This window comes from Protopterus annectens, chromosome 9.part0, assembly GCF_019279795.1.
Source record: "Protopterus annectens isolate FY-2018-M chromosome 9.part0, PAN1.0, whole genome shotgun sequence".
Lineage (NCBI taxonomy): Eukaryota > Metazoa > Chordata > Ceratodontiformes > Protopteridae > Protopterus > Protopterus annectens.
Genome location: NC_056743.1, coordinates 1419891986 through 1419914683, shown reverse-complemented (window position 1 = coordinate 1419914683; position 22698 = coordinate 1419891986). Strand labels below are relative to the sequence as shown.

At 41.2% G+C, this 22698-nt stretch overlaps 1 protein-coding gene across 2 annotated transcripts in view; it reads right to left on the bottom strand.

Annotated features, from left to right (window-relative positions):
• LOC122812101 (metal transporter CNNM3-like) overlaps positions 1-22698 on the bottom strand; it is a 575621-nt gene that overhangs the window by 134451 nt on the left and 418472 nt on the right. For both annotated transcript variants that reach the window (XM_044084380.1, XM_044084382.1), the window contains exon 5: positions 1260-1356. In XM_044084380.1, coding sequence (XP_043940315.1) covers positions 1260-1356 — 97 coding nt within the window. The remainder of the gene's footprint in view (positions 1-1259; positions 1357-22698) is intronic.

The window sequence follows — 22698 nt, the reverse complement described above, 5'->3', positions numbered from 1 at the left end:
CAGAGTTTCTGACTATCCCTATTTATGTGCAACTTGGACCAATGGATGAGTAATCAGAAATTCACCCCTGATCTGGCTCCTATGCCTTTGATGGGCAGAGACAGTCAGTAAATCATCCCCTATATAAATCAAATTTGTGAGTCACACATTTGGGTTGCATTGTTAGGCTTATAAGGCCCCTAGTGGCCGTTAGGTTCATAAGTTAATAGAACTATACTAGGCTATGTGAAACATTTCTAATACTGATTTCAAGACTTAAAACAGTGATTCCACTGAGAAAATATTCCTGAATGTTTCTTGGCACTGAACATTGATTTTATTATATAAGTAAGGAAGGGAATTATATTTTACGTGACACAATCATGCTTTTAAATTATGTTAAGATAATGCATTTACTCATCCCCAGTTTTGCTAAAGTCCATATGAGGATGAAAGTACTAAAAATGGAGTTGTATTTTTGACATTAAAAAATTGGCTGCATAATTTTCAGTGATTTTTTTTTTGTTTATCCTTAGTTTAACATCAACAAGGAGATGCAACTTTTTTTAATATACTTTTTCTATTTGATCACAATCAGATATCTATGGTGTACATAATCAATACACTGGTGGTAGAATAAACATAACTGATCTCTGCTGCTGTTTGACAGCAATAACACAGTTTCTGACCAGTCTTGGCAGGGCTAACGTACACTTTTGACAAATAAGTGGAAATACAGTACAGTGCAGACATTAGTTTTTGTTTGTTCACTGTCAGACTTCTGAAGTGTACACAGTCAATTGTCTATAACTGCTTCATATGTGTGAAATAAACACACTTTTACTCCAAAGAGGAGTATAACTACAGGAAGATACTGAACATGCACAATGGTGTGCACCCACTTTAGATGGTGCCTACATAGCATTCACTCCACTTTATTTTCTTGTATACAAACATTTATTATTCTTGCCAGTACAAGTCCTTTGTTATTCTGATTACTTTTTCTTGGCTCCTCCTACTTTATGCAGCATACTCCCTTCACTCACTTTCAGTTCAGCAACAATTCTTAAATGCATCTTCATTTGATACAAAGAATAAAAAAGGTAGGAGCAGCACAACCATAGAAGTGTTTAAAAATATGCATAGGACTCAGTCTTAAACTGCAGCATTACACCTATGTTGCAGCTCTCATCCAGTTAGCTGTAGAACACGAGTACTAAATCTGTGCAGTTCCAAAACAGAAATATGCAACAAAACAGCAAGAATGTGAGGGCCCATACCTGATGAAGGGGCAGTCAGGGCAGATACTCCGTAATAAGTAAATGCTCCATTCTCAAATTTCAGACCTTCCTTTCCAATCTCGACCTCTACCCTGCCCTGCAAAAGACCACACAACAATCAGCTGGTGAAAGTAATCAATAGCAAAAATGAAAAAAAATAAAACTTCCGTTTTTGTGTGTGTGTGTGTGTGTGTGTGTGTGTGTGTGTGTGTGTGTGTGTGTGTGTATGCACGTGTGCATACCTCTCAAACTGGAAGCCTCAAATTTATAGCAGGGATCGTCTCGTCACAAATCATAAATCATAGCACTTAAAATGTGCCTTTGAGATTCTCAATGAGTAATCACACACACACACACAGCTCAAAACAAGTACTATTCTTATACTAGGTAGCTCAAAAAAAGAAGTTATGTACTTACCATAACATTCCATGTTTGTAGTCCATCTCTCCTACACTCTTGCTGGATGGGTTTGGAGGCGATATTCGGCTCCGACTCGGCCGATACTAAAGCTCGAGAGCTTTTACTGGCTCGAGGCTAGCCCCTATCCCATGGTGCCTCACGGCAATTCCCCAGATCTAGTTTGCAAGAAAGCAATAAGTACCTATCAGGTAAGACAAATATCAGAGCTGCATATATACAGACAAAGGAGTTTGAAAATATAATCCATGCCAGGTGGACAGAAAAAGAGAACCAGGTCAGACAGCACCAGTATAGTCCACCAGATCCCCCAGAAAACAGGAAGGGGGTTGGAGGGAGGGACGCAGGAATGTAGGCGAGATGGACTACAAACATGGAACGTTATGGTAAGTACATAACTTCTTTATGTTATGTAGTCCTATCTCGCCGTAATTCTTGCTGGATGGGACAGCGTCCCTAGCACCTTTATCCCAGGTGTCTCAAATGAAGAAACTCTTCAGCACAGTAGAGCCAAAGGATGACCTGTCCCAGGAGGCCAAATCCAATTTGTAATGATTGACAAAGGTATGTGGTCTTGCCCAAGTAGCTGCTGCACAAATGGTATCAATTGGGAGCCTAGATCTGAAAGCACATGAAGTAGATACAGCTCTAGTAGAATGACCTTTAACTTTGATGGGTAATTGTTTGCCAGCTGACTGATAAGCAAATGAAATGCAATCCGAAAGCCATTTGGAAAGAGTAACCTTAGAGACAGGCAAGCCCTTCTTTTTGTCAGAAAAGGAAACTAATATTTGATATGATTTTATGAATTCTTTAGTCCTGTGTAAATAAAATCTGAGAATTCTGTGAACGTCTAACTGGTGTAGTCTATACTCAGATTTATTAGAGTGGTTTGGAAAAAACACAGGTAGTTTAATAGTAGTATTCAGATTGTGCTCTGAGCATACCTTGGGAAGAAAGGAAGGGTTTGTGTCCTGAGATTCTATCCTTGTAAAAAATAATGTATGGAGGTTGAATAGTTAGAGCTTGCAGTTCTGAGGCTCTCCTAGCAGATGTTATGGCTACTAAGACTAGTGTTTTCCATGACAACAATTTTAGGTCTGATGAAGAGGATGGCTCAAAGGGTGCAGACATCAAAGATGAGAGGACTAAGTTTAAGTCCCAGGTTTCTAATGGCTATTTGATTGGAGGCCTGAGAAGAACTCCTCCTTTTAAGAAGGTTTTACACAAGGAGTGCTGCATGACTGGATTTCCCATGAAGCCAAAATGGAAATTGGAAATGGCAGCTAACTGAACTCTAACTGTAGTGGCTGCTGCTGCTCCATGAAAAATTGACTCTAGGAAGGATAAGACAGATTCTATAGGAGCCATATATAGGTCTAAGCCCCAGTTCGTAGCCCAAAATGAAAACCTTTTCCATTTGCTGGAGTATAGTTTCTGAGTGCAAGGTTTATGGGATGAAATTAGAATGTGTTTGACCGAAGGGGATAGGTGAATACAACTGGCTATTTGTGAAACTGGAGCAGCCATGGGTCCTGAATCCATGGTTCCTCCAAAAGGTAGGGCCACAGGAAGGGAAACCAAACTTGTCGAGGCCAATAAGGAGCAATGAGGATCAAGGAACTCGTCAACTGTCTTGCTTTCTGTATTACCTTTGGGATGAGTGGAAAAGGAGGAAAGGCATAAAGAAGTCCCGGGGGCCAATCGTGGACTAGAGCATCCCTGGGTGACATCCCTGGTTGGGGAATGAGGGCAAAGTAGCTGCTGCATTTAGTGTTCAGGTGAGTAGCGAATAGGTCACGGCAAGGCTGGCCCCATCTGTGAAAGATCTCTTTAGCACCTTTTGGATTCAGGGACCACTCGTAAGGCATCAGAATTGCTCTACTGAGTTTGTCTGCTATTACGTTGGATTTCCCCGGGATGTGCATTGCTATCAGGAAGCGTTGAGTATCCATTGTCCATTTTCAAACTCTTAAGGCCTCTCTGCAAAGCGGGTAAGATTTGGTTCCCCCTTGCTTGTTTATGTACCACACGACAGACATGTTGTGTGACTGAATCACAACTGTCACGGTGGGAAGGGAGCTGTAAAATGCTTGCAATGCTCTCATCTCCAGAAAATTTATATGCAAGTGGTTCTCGTGGTTCTGCCAAGTACCTTGGACGGTCATGCCCAGATAATGCCCCCCCACCCTATCTGGGAAGTGTCCGTGGTCAAAACTGCTTTCTCTTGGGGAGAAACAAGTGGACGACCCAGGAGAAGCTGTTCTGTGTGCAACCACCATGTCAGAACTTTTTTGCAGGTGTTTGTTATAAAACTCTGGTGAGACAATGGAAGGTCTTGCATCAACCATTGGGCAAATAACAGCCACTGAAATACCTTCATGTGTAGACAAGCAAGAGGAACTAATAGGATGGTGGAAGCCATAGTCCCTAGGACTTGAAGGACTACTCTGACCTGAATTTTATGTTTGTTTAGCAAGGATCTGACTTGACTGCGTAGAGACTCTACTCTTTCTGGTGTTAGTCTTGCTGACATGGTGGTTGTGTCTATTTCTGAGCCTAAGTATACAATGTGTTGCGAAGGCGATAAGACTGACTTTTTTAGGCTGACAGTGATGCCTAGACTGGCGCACAAGGATAGAGTCTCGTCCCTGGTTCTGATGAGTTGATGCTTGGTGGCAGCAGTGAGAAGCCAGTCATCTAGGTACGAAAATACCTGGAATCCTTGATGTCTCAGATGAGCCGTTACCACTGCCATGCATTTGGTGAACACTCTGGGGGGTGTAGTGAGACCAAAGGGCAGTGATCTGAACTGAAAATGACTGGCTCCCAGTCGGAAGCGCAAGTGTCTCCTGGAGCGCCTGTCCATTTTGATGTGGTAGTACGCATCCTGGAGATCCACTGAGCACATCCAATTGTATTTCCCGATAAAGGGAAATATCGACTGCAGAGTGACCATTCAGAACTTTGATTTCTTTACATACTTGTTGAGCCTGCTGAGATCTAGGATTGATCTCCAGTCCCCTGTCTTTTTTGGAACTAAAAAGAATCGAGAGTAAGTTCTGGATTCTACTTGCTCTGCAGGGACTTCTTGGATGACTCTTTTTTGCAGCAACGAGATGACCTCTAAAGTTGCACGGTCTAGTTGGATGGGTGATACGTCTGGTAGAGACAGGTTTGTTGGGGGTTCGGAAACAAAGGGGATCAGGTAACTTCTGGATATTATGGTGTGTACAAAACGATCCTGTGTGAGATGGTTAGCCAGGCGCTTGGGTACAGCGATAGGTGATCCTCGACTGCCTCCAGAGACGGACAGTCGGGCAACCCCTCAGGGGAGATGGAAGGGACGATCAGAGAAAGTTTCTCTGTCACCCTGATGCTGCGGACCGCCTCTGCTGCGAGGGCGGCGTCTTCCATTATATCCTCCCCCTCTGCCTCTAGGGGAGGGTTGACCTTGTGCCTGAGGGAAACCTTTTTGGGATTTACGGAACCACATTTTCCCTCCTGTATTACCCTTGGGATAGGGTCTAAATGGGAGGGAGAAACGGACTCCGACGGCAGATAAGGTTTTCCCTTCCTGTTCGCACCTAGTCAAAGTTTCTTTCACTTGGGGTCCAAAAAGAGATGAAACATCAAAGGGGAGATTAGAGAAGGAAGACTTGAAGCACTCCGTAAAATTACAAAGACGCATCCAAGAATGTCTCCTGAGGGATATTCCCGCTGCGGCTGCCCTACTCACTCCATCTGCTGCGTACAATATCAGCCTCATGGAGGAGTTAGCTATGGAAGTAAGGATGGAGAGCTGTGCAGAATCTTTGTCCATGGAACCCGGAGCTACTGAACCCTGCAGGGTGTCTCCTAACTCTTTCAGGAGATCCCTCTGAAGACGAGTAAAATGAGTAAAGTAATTCAGCGATCTTAGTGTAAACGCCGCTGAAGAAAAGGTATGCTTCCCGTACCTATCCATCGTCCTGGACTCCTTGTTAGGAGGATGGATATTAGAAGATGTCTCGGATAACTCCTTCTTGGTGGCCGCTGCTACCACCACAGCATCAACGGGAACTCCCTTACTAAGAAAAGTCTTGTCCTCAGGTGCTGTCATGAACTTATTTGGCCTCCTCAGGACGGGCTCCACTGAATCTGGAAAGGTCCAAGCTTTCCGCGATATGACCCCCAAGAGGTGGTCATAAGACGGTGTCACCCAGGAGGTGGAAGGTCAGGAACCAAAGCCTCAAGATACACCGATTCATCCTCAGTAGGGTTAGAGGTCTTCCAATCACCCCTCTGTCTAAGGATTTCTAGGATGTCAGAAAAGGCGACATCCTCAAAGGGGGATCTAGGGGACCCTTCTGATTCCTCTAAATCAGTATCTGACGTGACAGACTCAGGTGAGTCGACATGCTTCCTCTTGCACAGCCTCCTCCGAGGAAGCACTCCAGTGGGATAATCTGCGGAGGTCTCGGAAGAGGGGGCACCTCCAATGGGGGCTACTTGGGCATCTGGCTCCCTATGCTGTGGGGGTGGGCAGGGGGGGAAGAGGTTGCTGCTTGCTGCTGGTGGGATACAGGTTCCAATGGTATGGCTTTAGCAGAGGATAAAGCCTTCTCTATAGCTTCAAAAGCCTTCCCCCTCGCTCTGAAGAAGACCTCCACTCCGAGGGGATGGATGGTCAACTCCTAGCATGGGGGAACGGCTCCGAAGCAGAAGTGGGAGCCGAGCTGAGTACAGCCGAGGCTCCGAGAGGGAGGGTCAGTTCGGACGAGAACCCAGGGTGACTGTCCCTCTCGAAGTCGACTCAAGAGCGTCTGCTCCCAGATCCCTCGGCTCCAGACTGAGCCACTGAGGACAGAGTAATTGGCTCCGAGGAAGCAAGTTGAATCCCCGGAGCCGACGGGTCCAAGACAGAAGAACCTGAAGTAATAGGCTCAGAGAGCGAAGCAGTAGGAGGAGTAACAGCGGTCGGTAAGGGGGTCAGCTCTGAAGCCTTTGGGTCCGGAGGGGCCAATTTTCTTGCCAGAGCTGGATCCGAAAGCAACCTCTTCACCACCCGCTTGATGTCCTCATCTGAGAGAGTCTGGAGGATCTGGCGGAGACAGAAGGAGATCTCCTTCTCTCCAAAATAGGAGATCTCAAGGTGGGAGATACAACCTCAATTTCCAGTAAAATTTTCGGTACCGAAGGTTGCCTTGGCGCCGAGGAGACCAACGGCACCAAAATGGATGAAACTGAATCGAAGCCGGACCTTCTTGGCTCCGATGCTTTGGTCTTTTTAGTCAGCTCCGAAGCTTGGGCCGAAGATTTTCTCTTAGAAGATTTTGGAGCTGCCTGACCAAGTTCCAGCTGTTCCTGGAAGGAGCTGGTCATGAAACCCCTATCAATACGTTTTCTCTTTCTTTAGTTTAAAACTCTGGTGCTAAATGCGTGGCAAAAAGTGCAGGGTTCCTGCAAATGGCCTTCACCAAGGCAGTACACGCAACTGGTGTGACTGTCTGAGAGAGACATTTTCTGTGCACATCTATCACACTTCTTAAACCCCAAAGGGCGATGATCCTTATGCTCCCTATCCTTATCTTTATACATTTCGACTACCAGGAATAGAGTAGCTAGATGAACAACAAGCAGTACAACACTAAATACTAACTACAGACAAAGAAGAAAGTGTGGAAGAAAGAAGATTATAAAAAAAAAAAAGTTATAAACACCCACACACAGGGAGGAAAGGCCCTCTAACTTAAACTGGCACTATGGCCCTCTAACTTAAAAGGGCTGTACAGTCCTATGGGGAATAGGGGTCGGAAACTCTCAAAAAAAAGTCACATGAGACAAAAACTGTATATATTAAATAATGGATAGAAAGGTTAGGAAAAAGGACTAAGCCAACGAGCCAGTAAGACACAACCTTGAAGCTTTTGCGGCAAACGAGATCTGGGGAATTGCCATGAGGCACCATGGGATAGGGGCTAGCCTCGAGCCAGTAAAAGCTCTCGAGCTTTAGTATCAGCTCCGAACCCATCTAGCAAGAATTAGGGCAAGATAGGACTACATAACATCTACTCTTACACTAGGTAGCTAAAATATACAATAGTAATCAATTAATAACAGATATTTAAACATTCAACAAAAGTACCATAAAATGCACAAATACATTTTTGTTTTTATGCACCAGTGATTTCAAAAATGCATTGTTTTATCTTCACAATTCATTTTACTCCTTCTAATGGTATCTCATTACTGCAGCAGCTCTACAGGGAGGGAACAATCTGAGTGTTTTTTAATAATACATTAGATATCAGAAACAGCAGACTCTGCATATGCATACTTTGCAGAAAGCTATAAAAGTACTTTTTTTAATGCTTTATGTAACATACAGAAAAAATAGAGATCATTGAACAATAAAGTGTTATCAAATTAATAAAAATGATTGTCACAACTCAATGCTTAGGCAAAAAAACATTTATGGTTTGAACCACTGCAGAAAATATCTACACTCTGTCCTGCCTAAAGTCAAACAAGTTGCTGTGAAGTGCCCAACATGTTTTAAAAGACATTCCTCTGATAAATAAACAAGCAAGGCAGTTTACACTCATAGCACTCTCCCTCCCTCCCTTCCAAGCTTTGTAATGTATCACAACAAATGGTTTATGTTTTAGTAGTGGTTGCAGTCTGTTCCACTTGTAAAAAAAACTGTCCCTGTAAGCTTGCACGAAATCTTGCTCCTCTCAGCAGCTCTACAGCCTGCTACTCCTCTTCATTTATGTAATATACCTTTCCTTCCTTCATGCAATCTCAAGTCTCTAGAATTAAGAGTTTCTGAACAGAAGAGTGTCTCTCCCTCATTACATTGACTGTGATGGTTCTAGCTGTCCCTTAGTCATCATACTTTAGAAAACTCAGGAAATGTTTGTGAAGAACAGATTTCAGTCTTTTAATAGCTGCAGCAGACACCATGTGGGAGGGGTTCAGTTTCCTAGGCAGCATCTCATTTCCCTGTGGTACATTTGGCTGGAGACACATGGCTAAAGTGACAATCAGCTGCAGATACATATGGCTATTACAAATTCTCTGTGGGCAAAGAGAAGCATACAGCTCCGAGCCCACAATCTCAACAACCAAATGCACAGGGGAAAACAATGTCCATGGACCCCAAGGCACCAAGAGAAAGCAGGCAGCATGGCAGAGATCAGCAACAGGATGCCTTGTGGGCATGTCAGTGGTGGTACAAATGCAGTGTGCAATGGGCAATGCCTTTATTATTGGTGTCAAAGTGTCTAGGGAACGTTATCTATAAAGCATATCGGAAATTAAGCGTGACTACAGTAGCAAGCCTGATTTTGTCCATGCTGAAGCACACTTCTACATGTTGTACTTACATAAGCATGTACTTTACATCAAGTACAATAAACTTTGCTTTCCCTGCCTACAGGCACTTGTTAACTGAAGCTGTGGACATGGTGCTACATGCCTCTCTTTGCTCACAGTGAATCTGCAACAGTTACAAGTCTCTGCAGCTGAATGTCATTTCAGCCATGTATCCCCAACAAAATGTATCACAGGGAAATCTCTCTCTACCTAAAAGCCTGAACCCATGAGGCATAACATATAAAACATTTTATTCAAAACATGACAGAAAACAGCAAGCAACAACCATAATGTCTTTTCATTTAAGCTTCAAGTGCATTGTAAATTTTATTAAATGCACAGACACACAATTTAAAATAAAAGTTACATGACTATTTGCTTCATATGCATAAACATGTATTAAAAACAACATCTACTTGAGAAGAACATCACAAGTAAATATTTAAGTAGATGAATACAACATTATATTACATTTAAGAACAGCAGCTTAAAACGTCAAATGTGTTCTAAAGAGCAAAGGAGAATAACTACCACAGTTTGGAAAGGGACTTGCATGTGCACAGACTGTACACTGTGTAAATGTACTGGAGAAAGAAAGAAAGGTTTGAACATCCCGCCACAAAGAAAACATGCTTTTCAACATTTTGCTGATTGTAGAGCTAGGAACTTAGATTAAATAGCAAAATATGAAACTACACATAATTATATGTAGGGAAGACTAATTGTCAGTTAAATGGAAGGATTATGAACATGTAGCTAAGAGAAAGAGAACAAATTTGTAAGAAAGACATGTTACTTAGTCTGATGTGAGTCACTTTTTTAAGTTTATAGTTTTAAAACTGTTAAAACTGAGTAAAAGAGGTGGAGATTTGATCAAGTATACAGAATCAGTTGAATTGGAAGCATCACATGCACCTCGTCTTTATGATAAACTAATTTTAAAAGGAAAAAACTTGAAACATTAAATACATATTAACATTGTAGCCATGTATTTATATGTTTCACTTGAGATGTTCTCATTTAAATAGATATTATCTGTTTATACTTATGATGCAAGTGGGTCAAATGATTTTTATTTTAAATAGTGTGAGTGTTTAATGGGGTTTAAAACACACTTCTAAAAGTTTAAGTGAAAAGGAGTTATGCTTGTTTATTTTCTGTCAAAGTTTTGAACAAAGTGCTTTGTGTGTTACACCACCCACATGGTATCCTCCGTAACAGTTTGTGTGATCATCATCAAGTATTAGCACTGAACTTTGCTCAACGAATCGTTTGTTTTCAATACAATTTGACATCAGTCACTGGAGTACTTACCACACAAACAAGTGTTACAGAAGGATAGGTACTTCATTGTTTTCCACTAGTTTAGTGCTGTCTGTTTAGTTCCTCCAGGTCTTTTGGGTTTCTAATACCATGGTGGGAATGGACCCCCATCCCTAAATCAAAGTACGATTAAAGTTCATGAAATTGTTACTGTTTCAATCTTTGATGTTAACCAGAAGTGCTCTTGGCAGCACCCAAAATGTGCCCAGTAATTACCCCTTCTGCAATTCGTATGGAGTTACATGTATCGGTAACATAACTTAGTATGACTGTAAATTCGTTTTTATAAGGCCCACTGCTCCTACTACTACTGGAACTGTCTGGGCATCCTTCGTCCACATTACCCTCGCTTCTGCCTGCAATTTGAGTATTTTATGACTTTGTGTGTCTCTGTATGCAAGTCACTGTGTGTAGAAATAATTTCAATGATCAATGCTACTTTTGTTTTTCTTTTCATGGACAACTATATCTGGTTTTCTTGCATCTATTTCTTGAACCGTTGGTAATGGGTGATCCCATGTCAAATAAACATTTTCTATAATGCTTTGTGGCTCATGTTTTTAGTGTTTTTCAGCTACTCCAATATTGTAATGTTTCCACTATCCCCAGTGCAACAGTCTTGCCACATTATTCTGCCTTTCAGTATACAGTCCTTCTGCCATTAGTATATCACAATCAGCAACAATGTGTGTGACTCTTTCCAATTCTGTTTTACAAAACCTACATTTGTCTGTTTCTTCCACATTTTCAATGGACTTTGTAAACCAACTTGCATGTAACCCACTATCTTGGGCCGCCAATATTAACCTTTCATCTTTTGCTTTGAATTCACCTCTCCTTAACCATTCCTGCGTTCAGTCCCGATCAGCATGAGGTTCTTCCACAAGTTTTTTAAACTTGCCTTGTCATCTGATCCTTCACCTTATATTCTTTCTTTTGTTTTTTTGGCACATTCAGTTGTTGCCTGATTTTTTCTGCTTCTGGTTTGATTTCCATTCCCACTTGACACTTCTACTAAACTAAGCAGGGTAAGTCATCTTAGACTTACTCTTCTTGTTTTTCAAAACTTTCACTGCATTTGGGTCATGTGAGGTCAGCAGATATGTATGCAGTCACACGACTGCATAGCTATACATGTAATCAATTTCGAGGAGGCCCATACCTCCTTCAGAATGGGGAATATATAGTCTTGGTATATACTGATTTTTAAAAATCAATTAATGAGCATGAAGTATCCTCCTTGTTTTCCAGTCCAACATATCCAAGACCTTTTGGGGCCAGTCAATCACTTTGAAAAGCGTAAGTTAGGACAGGAAGATCAAACTGGATTACAGCGTGGGCTTGGTTCCTATATGTCAATGCTGTTTCCAGTATTAATTATTTTAATTTTCAAAAATATTCCTTACTAAGTTTTACTCACATTTGTTCACGTTTTACTGTTGATCCTTCATCAACTCCCAAATATTTATACACTTCGTCTTGCTCAAGTTCTCTTATTTCGCATTCCTGTCCCAGACTGATGTTTTCTTGATGCTGCAGCTTTCCTGCTTTAAAGGTTGCTTTTGCACATTTACCAAGACCAAATGACACTCTTATATAATTTGAAAACGTTTTGATCACTTGTAGTTGTGCTTTCAGTTTCTTATCTAATGAACTATACAGTTTTAAATCATCTACAAAAAGAAGATGAGACGCCTTTACACTTGGTTATTTTCTGGGAGTCAAATTGTAGCCATAACCTAATCTGTAAGTAGACAGCTTAATGGGTTACAGGAAAGACAAAAGAGCAGTGGTGACAGAGAATCACCCTGGAATATCACCCTTTGAATTTTTAGCCCTGGAATAATAATTCGTTCTTTATCATGGTTTGCCACTGTTTCATGGTTCAATCAGTATAGGGTGCAGTGACTTTTTTGGATGTGGAATTAGAATGTGTACCAGGTGGGGGAATTAAAACCAGGGTTTATAGGAAGTTTGAAAATACTAATCATATTTTAGACAGTAGTAGTTGCCATCCACCACACTTAATAGATTCACTACCGTACAGTGAATTGTTACAGATGTTTAGGCTTTGTAATGTAGAGGAGATACTCTGGTTTAGGAATTATATAGAACATGTAGTCAATTTAAACAGAGGGGTTATGATATTCAAGTTATTCAAAAAGCAAGTACAGAGGTTAAGCTGATTATCAATGTTTTAATAGAGATAAAAATGAGGAAAGATTTTGTTGTAATGGTATAACGGCACGGGGGAATGATAACAGAATGTATTTTGTAACTACATATAACTTCAGTACAGGCAAAGTTTTTGATGTTACAAAATTTTTCGGTTTTATTGACTTTCTGTAGTTTATTCTTTCATCAATCTTGATATGTCTGTCCATCTCTTTTAAATCAAGAAACTCTTCTCTTAGATTATTTTCCTCTAAACTGAGGGCACATTCTTTGTTCTCCATTTCCCGTGGACAATCTAAAGAAAGTTCCACACCATCACCCTGTGCCACATTCTCTTCAGTTTCATGCTATGTCATCTATTGCTCTTTTCATATGGGAACTCACTAGCCTATAACACCACAACATTGACTGTGTCAGAGTTGCCAGAGTTTCCTGTTCATTCCCTTGCTGTGCAACTACACCTGAACTTCTGTACTGGTTTCCCATGGAAGATTCCAAAGTTTCTTCATACAGCAACTGATCACATGGTTCCTGATCCACTGGTGTCTCCCTAATTTGGGGATCTGTTGCTCTATATCCTGCTGTGATGTTATCAAAGTTAGATGTTCTACATTAACTCCTTCACTTTGCAGGTAATCCATAACCTCAGTTTCTATTTCTTTAACTTCTCCACTGCTAATCCTCTTTTCTACTTTTCCTTATTGTTTTCTTATTTTCTGTATTGTAAAATTTTCCATATCTGGATGCCTTTGCCTGTATTCCTCTTCAAATATCTTTAGCACTGCTCTTTTTGTATTAATTAGTTTTCTCCTATGCATAAATATTGCAGCATACTATATCACTTTCTCTTTCCCATGTCCATATTTCTTCTTCAGATGTCAGCAGCTCCTCCTCTTTCTCCTTACCTAGGGGACTCATTTTTCCATCATGCTGTGATATAACCTGTGTTAAGACTTTCCACACTAAATCCTTCACTTCTCAAGTATTCCATATTTCAACTTCTACTTTACTAATCTTCTTTTCTGTATTCACTCTTTGTGATCTTATTTTTTGTATTATGAAAATTTCTATAGCTGGAAGCCTTTGCCTATAGTTCTCTTCAAATAACTTTGGGGCTGCTTTTTTGTATTGATTAATTTGGCTTTATAGATCTCTCATACTTTACCATGTCCATACATATTTCTTTTTTATACCTTTTAAAAATCTTTAGATTTTTGTTCTTTATATTTTCACTCTTCCTTCGTCACCTTCCTTAGTGGCTTCTTTTTCCAAACGGTCCAAGGTTTCTTTATTTTAAGCTTCTGATAGTTTTTCTTGTGCAAGTATTTTTCTTTTCTCTAATTTCTCTCAATTTTTTTAAATACATCTTCTGTCTGGAAATTCTGGGCTTCTTGCATAACAGTAATAATACACAATTTCTTTCTTATCCTCCACAGTCCATTATCATCTTTGTGGCTCTTTTCTGGCCTACCAGTTTTTGTAGACTACTACTTCCTTCTAAAACAGGGGGTGGGGGATCCACCCACCTGAGCCTGGCCTGGCTCCACTGTAGGAATGTTTGCATGTCTTGAAGACTAGTTCTGGCACCAGTGCTCCTACCAGGACTGGGCACGTTGTTATCCTGGGTCTTGTACACCCAGCTACCGTTTTATTTTTTAACCTACTTCTGTCCATGATATATGCCAGTGTTTCTGAAACTGGGGTCCGTACGATAAACTCAAGGGGTCCGCGAGCTCACTTGCACCCACCTGGCTTTCGGGCATCATCCATGACCCGACCCTGTAAACAAAGAAAGCAAAGTTGCGCCGCTCATCCACAATTTATTTAAAAAAAAAAAAAGAAAGAAACTTCCCTGTTTGCAGCTGAGCAGTAGGTAAGCAGCTGCTTGCCCTTAGTTTTTAGAGGAGAAGGAGGAACAACTTCTGTGTTTGCGGCTGACGCTGAGATGCTCATTTGCCCTGTGTTTTCTGCCAGCACTTAGAACTTGGAGGGAAATTTAAACAACTGTTCTGTTCCCTCCAAGTAAGATGGGTCCAGTATTTATGTTGGTTATTGTATGGGTATGGGTCTGCTCTATCCCTTTTACCAGCAAAGAGAAATTAATGCAGAGCTGATGATTGATCAGGACGACCTTGTTGACAGAACTTGAAGGTATTTTTTTTTTTTATCAAGGCTTTAATAAGAAGCGGTGTCTGAGTGTAGCTGTCAGTTGACCAGATATTCGCAGTGTGTGCCAGATTTTTGCCTTATTTGGTCTGTTTCGCATAAAATGGGGTTTCTCTGGCAAATCATTGAGGACTGAAGAAAATAATGGCATACTTTTGAGCTTTAGATTTCATAAGTTTCAGAAAATGCATATCAATTCAAAACTTGTTCTATCAACTTTCTAAGTTTATAAGAGCAATATTTAAAATGTACCCTTAGCTTTGGCCCTTTGTTCCCCACATTATGATGGGGTTTGTCCATATTTCTTGTGCTGAAGTGGCTGAGAGGTATTGTGTGTGTGTGTGTAAGAGGGAGGCAGGTAGGTAGATGTGTGTGTGTGTGTCTGTGTGTGAGGGAGATAGGCAGGTGTATGTAAAAGGTAGGCAGCATACCCTTCAGCTGTCCAGGTTTTTGCAGAATGTCCATATTTGTGCCTTACATTTTCAGTCTGTTTCTAATAAAATTGTGTTTTTCTGGAAAATCCCTGGCAAATCATTGATGACTGAAGTCAGAAAATAATGGCAGACATTTGAGCATCAGACTTCATAGCCTTCAGAAAATTTGTACTAATGCAAAACTTCTTGTTCTATTAACTTTCTAAGTTTACAAGACCAAATATTAAAATGTATCCTAAGTTTTGGCTCGCTGTCCCCCCATTATGGCAGGTGCATTTTTCAAGAAATTTAGTTTCAAGTGCATTTTCAATTAATTGTAAGCTTCAAGGGAAGAGAAGTTTACTTTTGCTCATACTAAGTCTGTTTACAATGTCCAACAGATTTGTTTAGCTAGTTAGAAAACAGTATCACTGTTGTCGTGAAGCCTTTCAAAGCTGTGTTAGTAGCACAACAGGTAGCAAGCTTGCATTTTAATGCAGAAGGCTGTGGGTTCTACTACCACAGCATATTGCTGGATTGTTGATGCTGTTTTGCATTTTTAGGGAATGGGTACTGAAGTCCTGAGTACATCCTTTTTGGATGAGATGCCTAGTAACTATGAACCTGTTTTCAGGTTTTCATTTTGCCATCCATGCAATACTACCAGCTTACCATTTTTTAAGTAGGCAATTTATTCTTCAAGGGCAGCAGGCACTGAATTTGTAGATGAAACACTGAAATAAAGTTGTTTGCTAGCAGCAACCTTTTCATTAGTTACAGATCTCTTTAAGGTGGAATTATTCAGATGACTTACTTCTGCAGAGATTGTGCATATTGACTGACATTGGTGGATTGTAATGACAGAAGTTTGAGTGGCCCTTTATGGTTGAAATGTTCTCAATTGGGCGGTTTTGTCATTATTGGTTCATATGTTTTTTCACTGCTTATTGGAAAAATGTGCAGAACTATACATTTAAAACACATACTACCAAGTGGTGCTGTATTATACAAGGGATATAATTTAATTATTGTGTATTAAAATTTAATTATACAATCAGGAAGGTGAATTGAAAAACTTTTGCATGCTCCTAAAAATGTTCGCAAGGGACCTATGCTTTGAAAACGGCCCAAAGGTAAACAATCCACCACTGGCCAGATGCATTTTCTTTGAATGTGGGTTTCAATGATGTTTCTGTGAATATGAGTTTCAAAGGCAGAGAAGCTGTAATGTTAAGTTCGTTTTCATTGAAACTATATTGCTTTGTTTAGATTTAGCAAATGTCCATCAGTGTTTGTGCTATAAAATTTGAAATGCAAGTTTTAAATGAACTCCAAACATCTAATAAAACAAACCAAACTGGAGCCAGAGTAAAGTTGAACGCTTTCGTCCCATTTATTACAGAACTTCCTCAGAACTCCAAACATCTGCAATCACTGTAGAAGTAAAGCAGAAAACAGTATGCACACTGAGAATTTTGAACAGTGTTTATGGCAACTGGGGAGAATTAGCCAAGTAATGGGACACTGAAATGGCTGCGTGGTGGTGGTGGAGGGCTGACTGGGGGGTTTGAGGGTGGATCCAAATGTAACGTATGTGTTCCGCTGCCGATAGGGGTCCGTCAAAATTTTTTCCTTTATAAAAGGGGTCTTCCAGCTTGCTAAGTTTCGGAACCACTGATATATGCTACATAAAATACAGTCTATATATCAGTGTGGTCTTGGGTGAGATTTTGCGAAAAACAGGGTCCACCACCTCATGAAGTCACTCACCAAGACTCGAGGATGAATTCAATTGCAACAATACTACTTTCCTTTCCCTGCTGATTTATCATCTCTCCACACTGTAGCTCAGCCACTACAGACAACACAGCAGTAATTGCTTTAAGTAAAGCAGCTGCTGCTTGAAGCTTACAATTGGAGCTCTCTGTGTAAAGAGGAGCAATTAAAAGATATGAGAGTGTACATACATACCTACAATTAAGCTAGTTTAGTTATCTATCAAGGGAGGAAGAACAGTGAACTACAACTTGGTAACTGTTAGGGGCTACTTCTTTGAAAGTATTAAGATATATACAGAGTAAAGGACAGACATATGTAGTGAATGAGATGCACACAAAGTGGCAGTATAAACAGGAGTCTTAACATCGCCCAAACTAATACACATCCACTACAAAAACAGTATGACCCCACTATGAAAAGATTACAGCACGTGAAGGACTTAAATGGCACATGAATGAATATGGATGATTGACAGCCTCAGTTTTCTCAACTACAACTTAAGACCTGAAACTATCATAACGGATAAGAACAGTAAGTTAGTCAGCATTTATATGAGCTGTGTAGACCAGATTTGTGACTGTTCAAAAACAAATGTATGCAGCAATTAAACCCAGAATTGCTACTATGTCTTAATAGCAGAACTCTGGGAATGGTTTGCAGTAGTTTATGGCAGCCCTCCTAGCTGAATTCTAGAGCTATACGAATGGAACACACAGGAAGGGTCGACAACATGTTACAGCTGTGTTAGCAAAGGAAAAATTGCAGCCTAGATAAGATGGAAGAGGAACAAGAAAAAAAAAAACTACATTACTACTTAAAAACCACTGCAAAGACAGCCCAGAGAATCACTCCCATAGGTCCAGTATTAAAATTTGTGGTGTTCCACAAAAGTCAGGGGAAAGAAGAGGACATAAGACTCAGTAGTGAAGGTCTCCCTTCTAATCCACCTGACTTGTTAATAACCCAAGCACTGTAAAATAAACAAAAGAATATAAAACAGAACCACATAAAAACACAAGACTGAAAATCAATATACAACAAAACTAATAAGGTTTCAGATGTCATGGCTATAATCAAAGAAAACCATTGATCTGGAAGGAATAAATGTTCAACAGCTTGTATGAAATGAAGTCATGTGCTAAGATGTACAAACTACTAAACTGAAAGCATAAAAACCAAACTGCCACTGTGGACTTTCAAGATGACTACATGGTGAGCAACAGGTTGACTAGTGCTGTCCCACTATTAAAACTGAGAAATTGTTAAAAACGCTAGTAAAGATTTACTGCCTATTAATTACACAGCCTGGATGCCAACAAATAAGAACATTTGGAGAATACAAGATAAAAACAGAATATGAGAAGAAAAAGATCTGGCTGGGAAGAATCTTGCAGCTGTTCGGCTAAAAAACAGTTTAAGTTGCAGCTTTAGTATAGGAACTGGGTTCCAGTAATTTGGAGGAAAAAGTAAATTAAATGAACTCACAAGTTAAAATAAGTGAGAAACAAGATTAATATATAAAAGCCAAATGACAAAAGGCAATAAAAAATAAAAGTTCTTAGCAATTCAAATGAGCTGATAACACTGCAGAAACTAGAGGATGAGGCAAAAAACTATGACTAAACATGAGGCTTCTTGAACTGTTTTTAAAAAAGTAGAGTGAGAAAACACTGCATTCAGAAAAATAGATTTACTGCTATACAAAAGAAACTGGACGTGACAGATTGCATTAATTTTTATGAAAGTACAAAAGCAACTGGATTTGTGTTCCACAGTATGATTTGTTAACTAAGACCACAGATTGTGTGTATACTGCAAATCTGACCACCAGTAAACAACCATGACCTATATTACTAAAATGCAATCAAACCAGAAGAAAACTGGTCCTGGTACAACTGTGGCAGAAGTAAAAAGGCAGAGGAGAAGCAAGTTTATTCTGACAATCAACAGATGTTGGGAGGCAGGTGTGAGATTCAAGTTGCTACATCTTTGTATAGGATCATTTTTGGCATGGTTTCTTCCAAAATGTCTGCATACCAATCAACATGTTTATTTGAGGTCTCCAAATGAGAAACAGAAATTGCAAAAAAAAGGCCAGTAAAACTGTCAGTTTAGGTAAAAATCGGTCACGGACTAGTAATAACACTGCCTGGATGCCAGCAAAGAAGAAATTTGGAGAACCTGAGAAAAAAAAAATCGACCAGAAAAGGAGAAGAGAAAACTGTCTGGGAAGAATCCAGCAGCTGTTTAGCAAAAAGCAGTTCCAGGTTTCAGCTCTGGCACAGGAGATGGCTTCCTGTAATTTAGAGGAAAAAAATAAGTGCACTCAGTTGTTTAAAATAAATAAAACACTGAGGAAATATATCAATTCAAATAACAAAACGCAGAAAAACAAACAGAAGCTTTAACTAGCTATTCAGATAAGATAATAAAAATGCAAAACTTAGAGGGTGAAATGAAAAGGCTGCCTGAAAATGAGGCTCCTCAAGAACAGCCGTTTCAAAAAAAATAGTAGACCTAGAAAACAGAGCGCACAGAAAAAAAAGAAGTTATGTATTACCATAATGTTCCATCTGAGTTGTTGATCTTCTTCCAGTCATCCCTGATGGGGTTCAGTTCCGAGCCCGCCCTTGGAACAGAGTCGGCCTTATACCAAGCTTGCATGCACCAAAAACTCTCGAGCTAAGCTGCTACCCACAATGCCCTTCACTCAGTTACCTTAGATCGAGTTTGCATGCAACATACAGAAGAAACAGAAAGTCAGAGGTCATCTCTGCACAGAAACCCTAAAACCCCACAAGACCCAGAAGATCCACCAGGAGCCTTTTGTGGGGGTCAGTGGGAGGGTGTGATGACTGGAAGAAGATCAACACCTCAGATGGAACATTATGGTAAGATATAACTTCTTTATCTGAAGTTGTTAATCTTCTTCCTATTTATCACTGATGGGACAGAATCCCAAGCTACTTGGAGAACCTGGGTGGCCCTTATGGAAGAACATTCCTGAGAACCATTGAGCCAAAGGCCGCTCTTCCCCTGGAGATCAGATCCAATTTGTAATGCTTGATGAAGGTATGGGGTTAAGCCCAAATGGCTGCTGCACAGATGTCATCCATGGAGGCCCTAGAGTGGAAGGCAACAGACGCCACAATAGCCCCAGTTGAGTGAGCTTTGATTTGAGCAGGCTTAGACTCATTCGTAATCGAATATGAGAAGGTAATGCAATCCCTGAGCCATTTTAACAAAGTAACTTTAGATACTGCACACCCCTTTCTAGGACCAGAAAATGCAATGAATAGTTGGTCCGACTTGCGAAAGGACTTAGTTCTATCCCGGCAGAAACACAGTTGTCTATGAACATCCAAGGAATGCAGACGGTATTCTCCTTTGTTTGAATAATTTGGAAAGAATACAGGGAGTTCAATGGACTGGTTAATAGAAAAGTCAGAAACCACCTTGGGGAGAAAGGATGGATTAGTACGAAGTGATACTCTGTCCTTATGGAAGGTCACATAGGGACTCAATGCATAAGGCTTGCAACTCAGATATTCATCTGGCTGAAGTGACCGCCACCAAAAACAAGGATTTCCATGACAGGAATTTTAGATCACATGTCACAACAGGTTCAAAAGGAAGTACTAGAGAACCCGGGAGAAATTCCATGCCTCCACCGGCTGCCTGATAGGTCTGCTATGGAAAATTCCTTTGAGGAAGGTCTTGCAAAGTCGACTGGAAATAAGCGGGATGCCATCTGAACCATTATGGAAGTTGGAAATAGCTGCTAAATGGACTCGAAAGGTGGAAGCTGATGCACCATTGTCAAACAACTCAGAGAGGTAATGAAGAGTAGTGGCTACAGGAGTTGAAAACGGATTTAGCATCCACTTATGTGACCAGATACAGAATCTTTTCCATTTGTCCCTGTAAAGTTTCTTAGTGGATGGTTTATGGGAGGCCAGGATAATATCACGGACAGATGAGAGGATTTCCTGCCTGGCAACTAACGGAAGTGGAGAAGCCAAGCCGTCAGCTTGAGAGTGGACATATTCGATGAAGTCAGCCCTTGTGGGTGAGACATGAGGTCCTGATGAGTGTCCAGGATCCAAGGAGGTTGTAACAGGTGAGGTTGGAGGAAGGGAAACCACACTTGACGAGGCCAGAACAGGGCAATGAGGGTCACTTTACTTCTCAACCGAATAGCTTTCCTTAAAAAAAGCGGGATCAGAGGATAAGCATAAAGGAGACCCATGGGCCAATCGTGAGTCAAAGCGTCTCTCGGTGACTCCCCATGAGGGGGAAAGAGGGCAAAGTAGCTGCTGCATTTTGTGTTTGAGGGGAGATGAAAAAGTCGCAGCATGGCTGGCCCAACGCCTGAAGATTTCTGCTGTCACACTCGGATTGAGAGACCACTCATGAGGAAGGAGGATGCATCTGCTGAGCTTGTCCGCAATCACGTTGGAGCTCCCCGGGATATGCGTTGCGATCAGAAAGCTGTTGAAAGCTATCGCCCAATGCCAGATTCTCATGGCTTTGCGACATAGGGGTTATGATTTGGTCACTCCCTGTTCATCTACCAGACGACGGACATGTTGTCCGACTGGATAGCAATCGTTCCTGACGGAAGGAGCGGATAACATGCTTGCAACACCAATAGCACCGCTCTTAACTCCAGGACATTGATATGCAAGTTGACCTCTATTCTGGACCATGTGCCTTGAACTGACTTTCCCTGGAAGTGGCCCCCCCCACCCTATCAGGGAAGCATCTGTGGTCACCGTGGTGCTGGGCTGGGGAGCCTGGAAGGGGCGACACCAAAGATTTTCGTCTGAACTCATCCACCGGAGGAGATCTTGTTTGCAGGAATTGGTGATGAGAATCTGTGAGCTCAGGGGATGAAGATTGGATGCCCACTGGGACAGAAGCAGCCATTGTAGCAGTCTCATATGTAACCTGGCTAGGGGAACAATTGGGATGGCTGCCACCATAGACCCCAGTGCCGGAAGAACTTCCCTTGTAGACACCTTCCTATGACAAGAGTATCACTTGAACTTGTGCCCTAATTTCTGAAGCCTGTGAGGGGGAAGAGAGACCAGACTTGTTTGAGTGTTGAATACTGCCCCTATAAATTCCAATTGTTGTGAAGGCTGAAGGTTGGATTTTTCCCAGTGAAAGGTGATGCCCAGCGATTCTGCTACTACTAGAGTGTAGCGGAGGGCCCTGACAAGAAGGTGCTTGGTGGGGGTGGAGAGGAGCCAATCGTCTAAATATGGAAACACCTGGAATCCCTGAAGTCTCAGATGAGCTGTGACAACTGCTAGGCATTTTGTGAACACTCTGGGGGCCGTCGAGAGACCGAATGGCAGGGCTCTGAATTGGTAATGATTGGCTCCCAGCCGTAAGCGAAGGAGACCCCTGCAGCATTTGTCCATTTTGATATGGTAATATGCATCCCAGAAGTCTATCGAGCACATCCAAACACCCTCCCGAAGAAAAGGGAGGATGGACTGAATTGTGACCATGCGGAACTTGGTTTCAACCACTAATTTGTTTAGCTAGCTGAGATCCAAAATGGGCCTCCAGTCCCTGGACTCTTTTGGCACTAAAAAGAATCTTGAGTAAAACCCAGATTCACACTGGTCTGGGGGATCTGTTGGATGACTCGTTTTTGACATAGCTTTCTTATTTCGGAAGCTGTCTCCTCCCTTTGACTGGGTGGAACATCGGGAAGGGATTTTGGAGGTCTTGGGTAAGAGATTAGGGGGATGTGATAGCCTCTGGAAATTATTCTCTGCACCCACTGATCATTT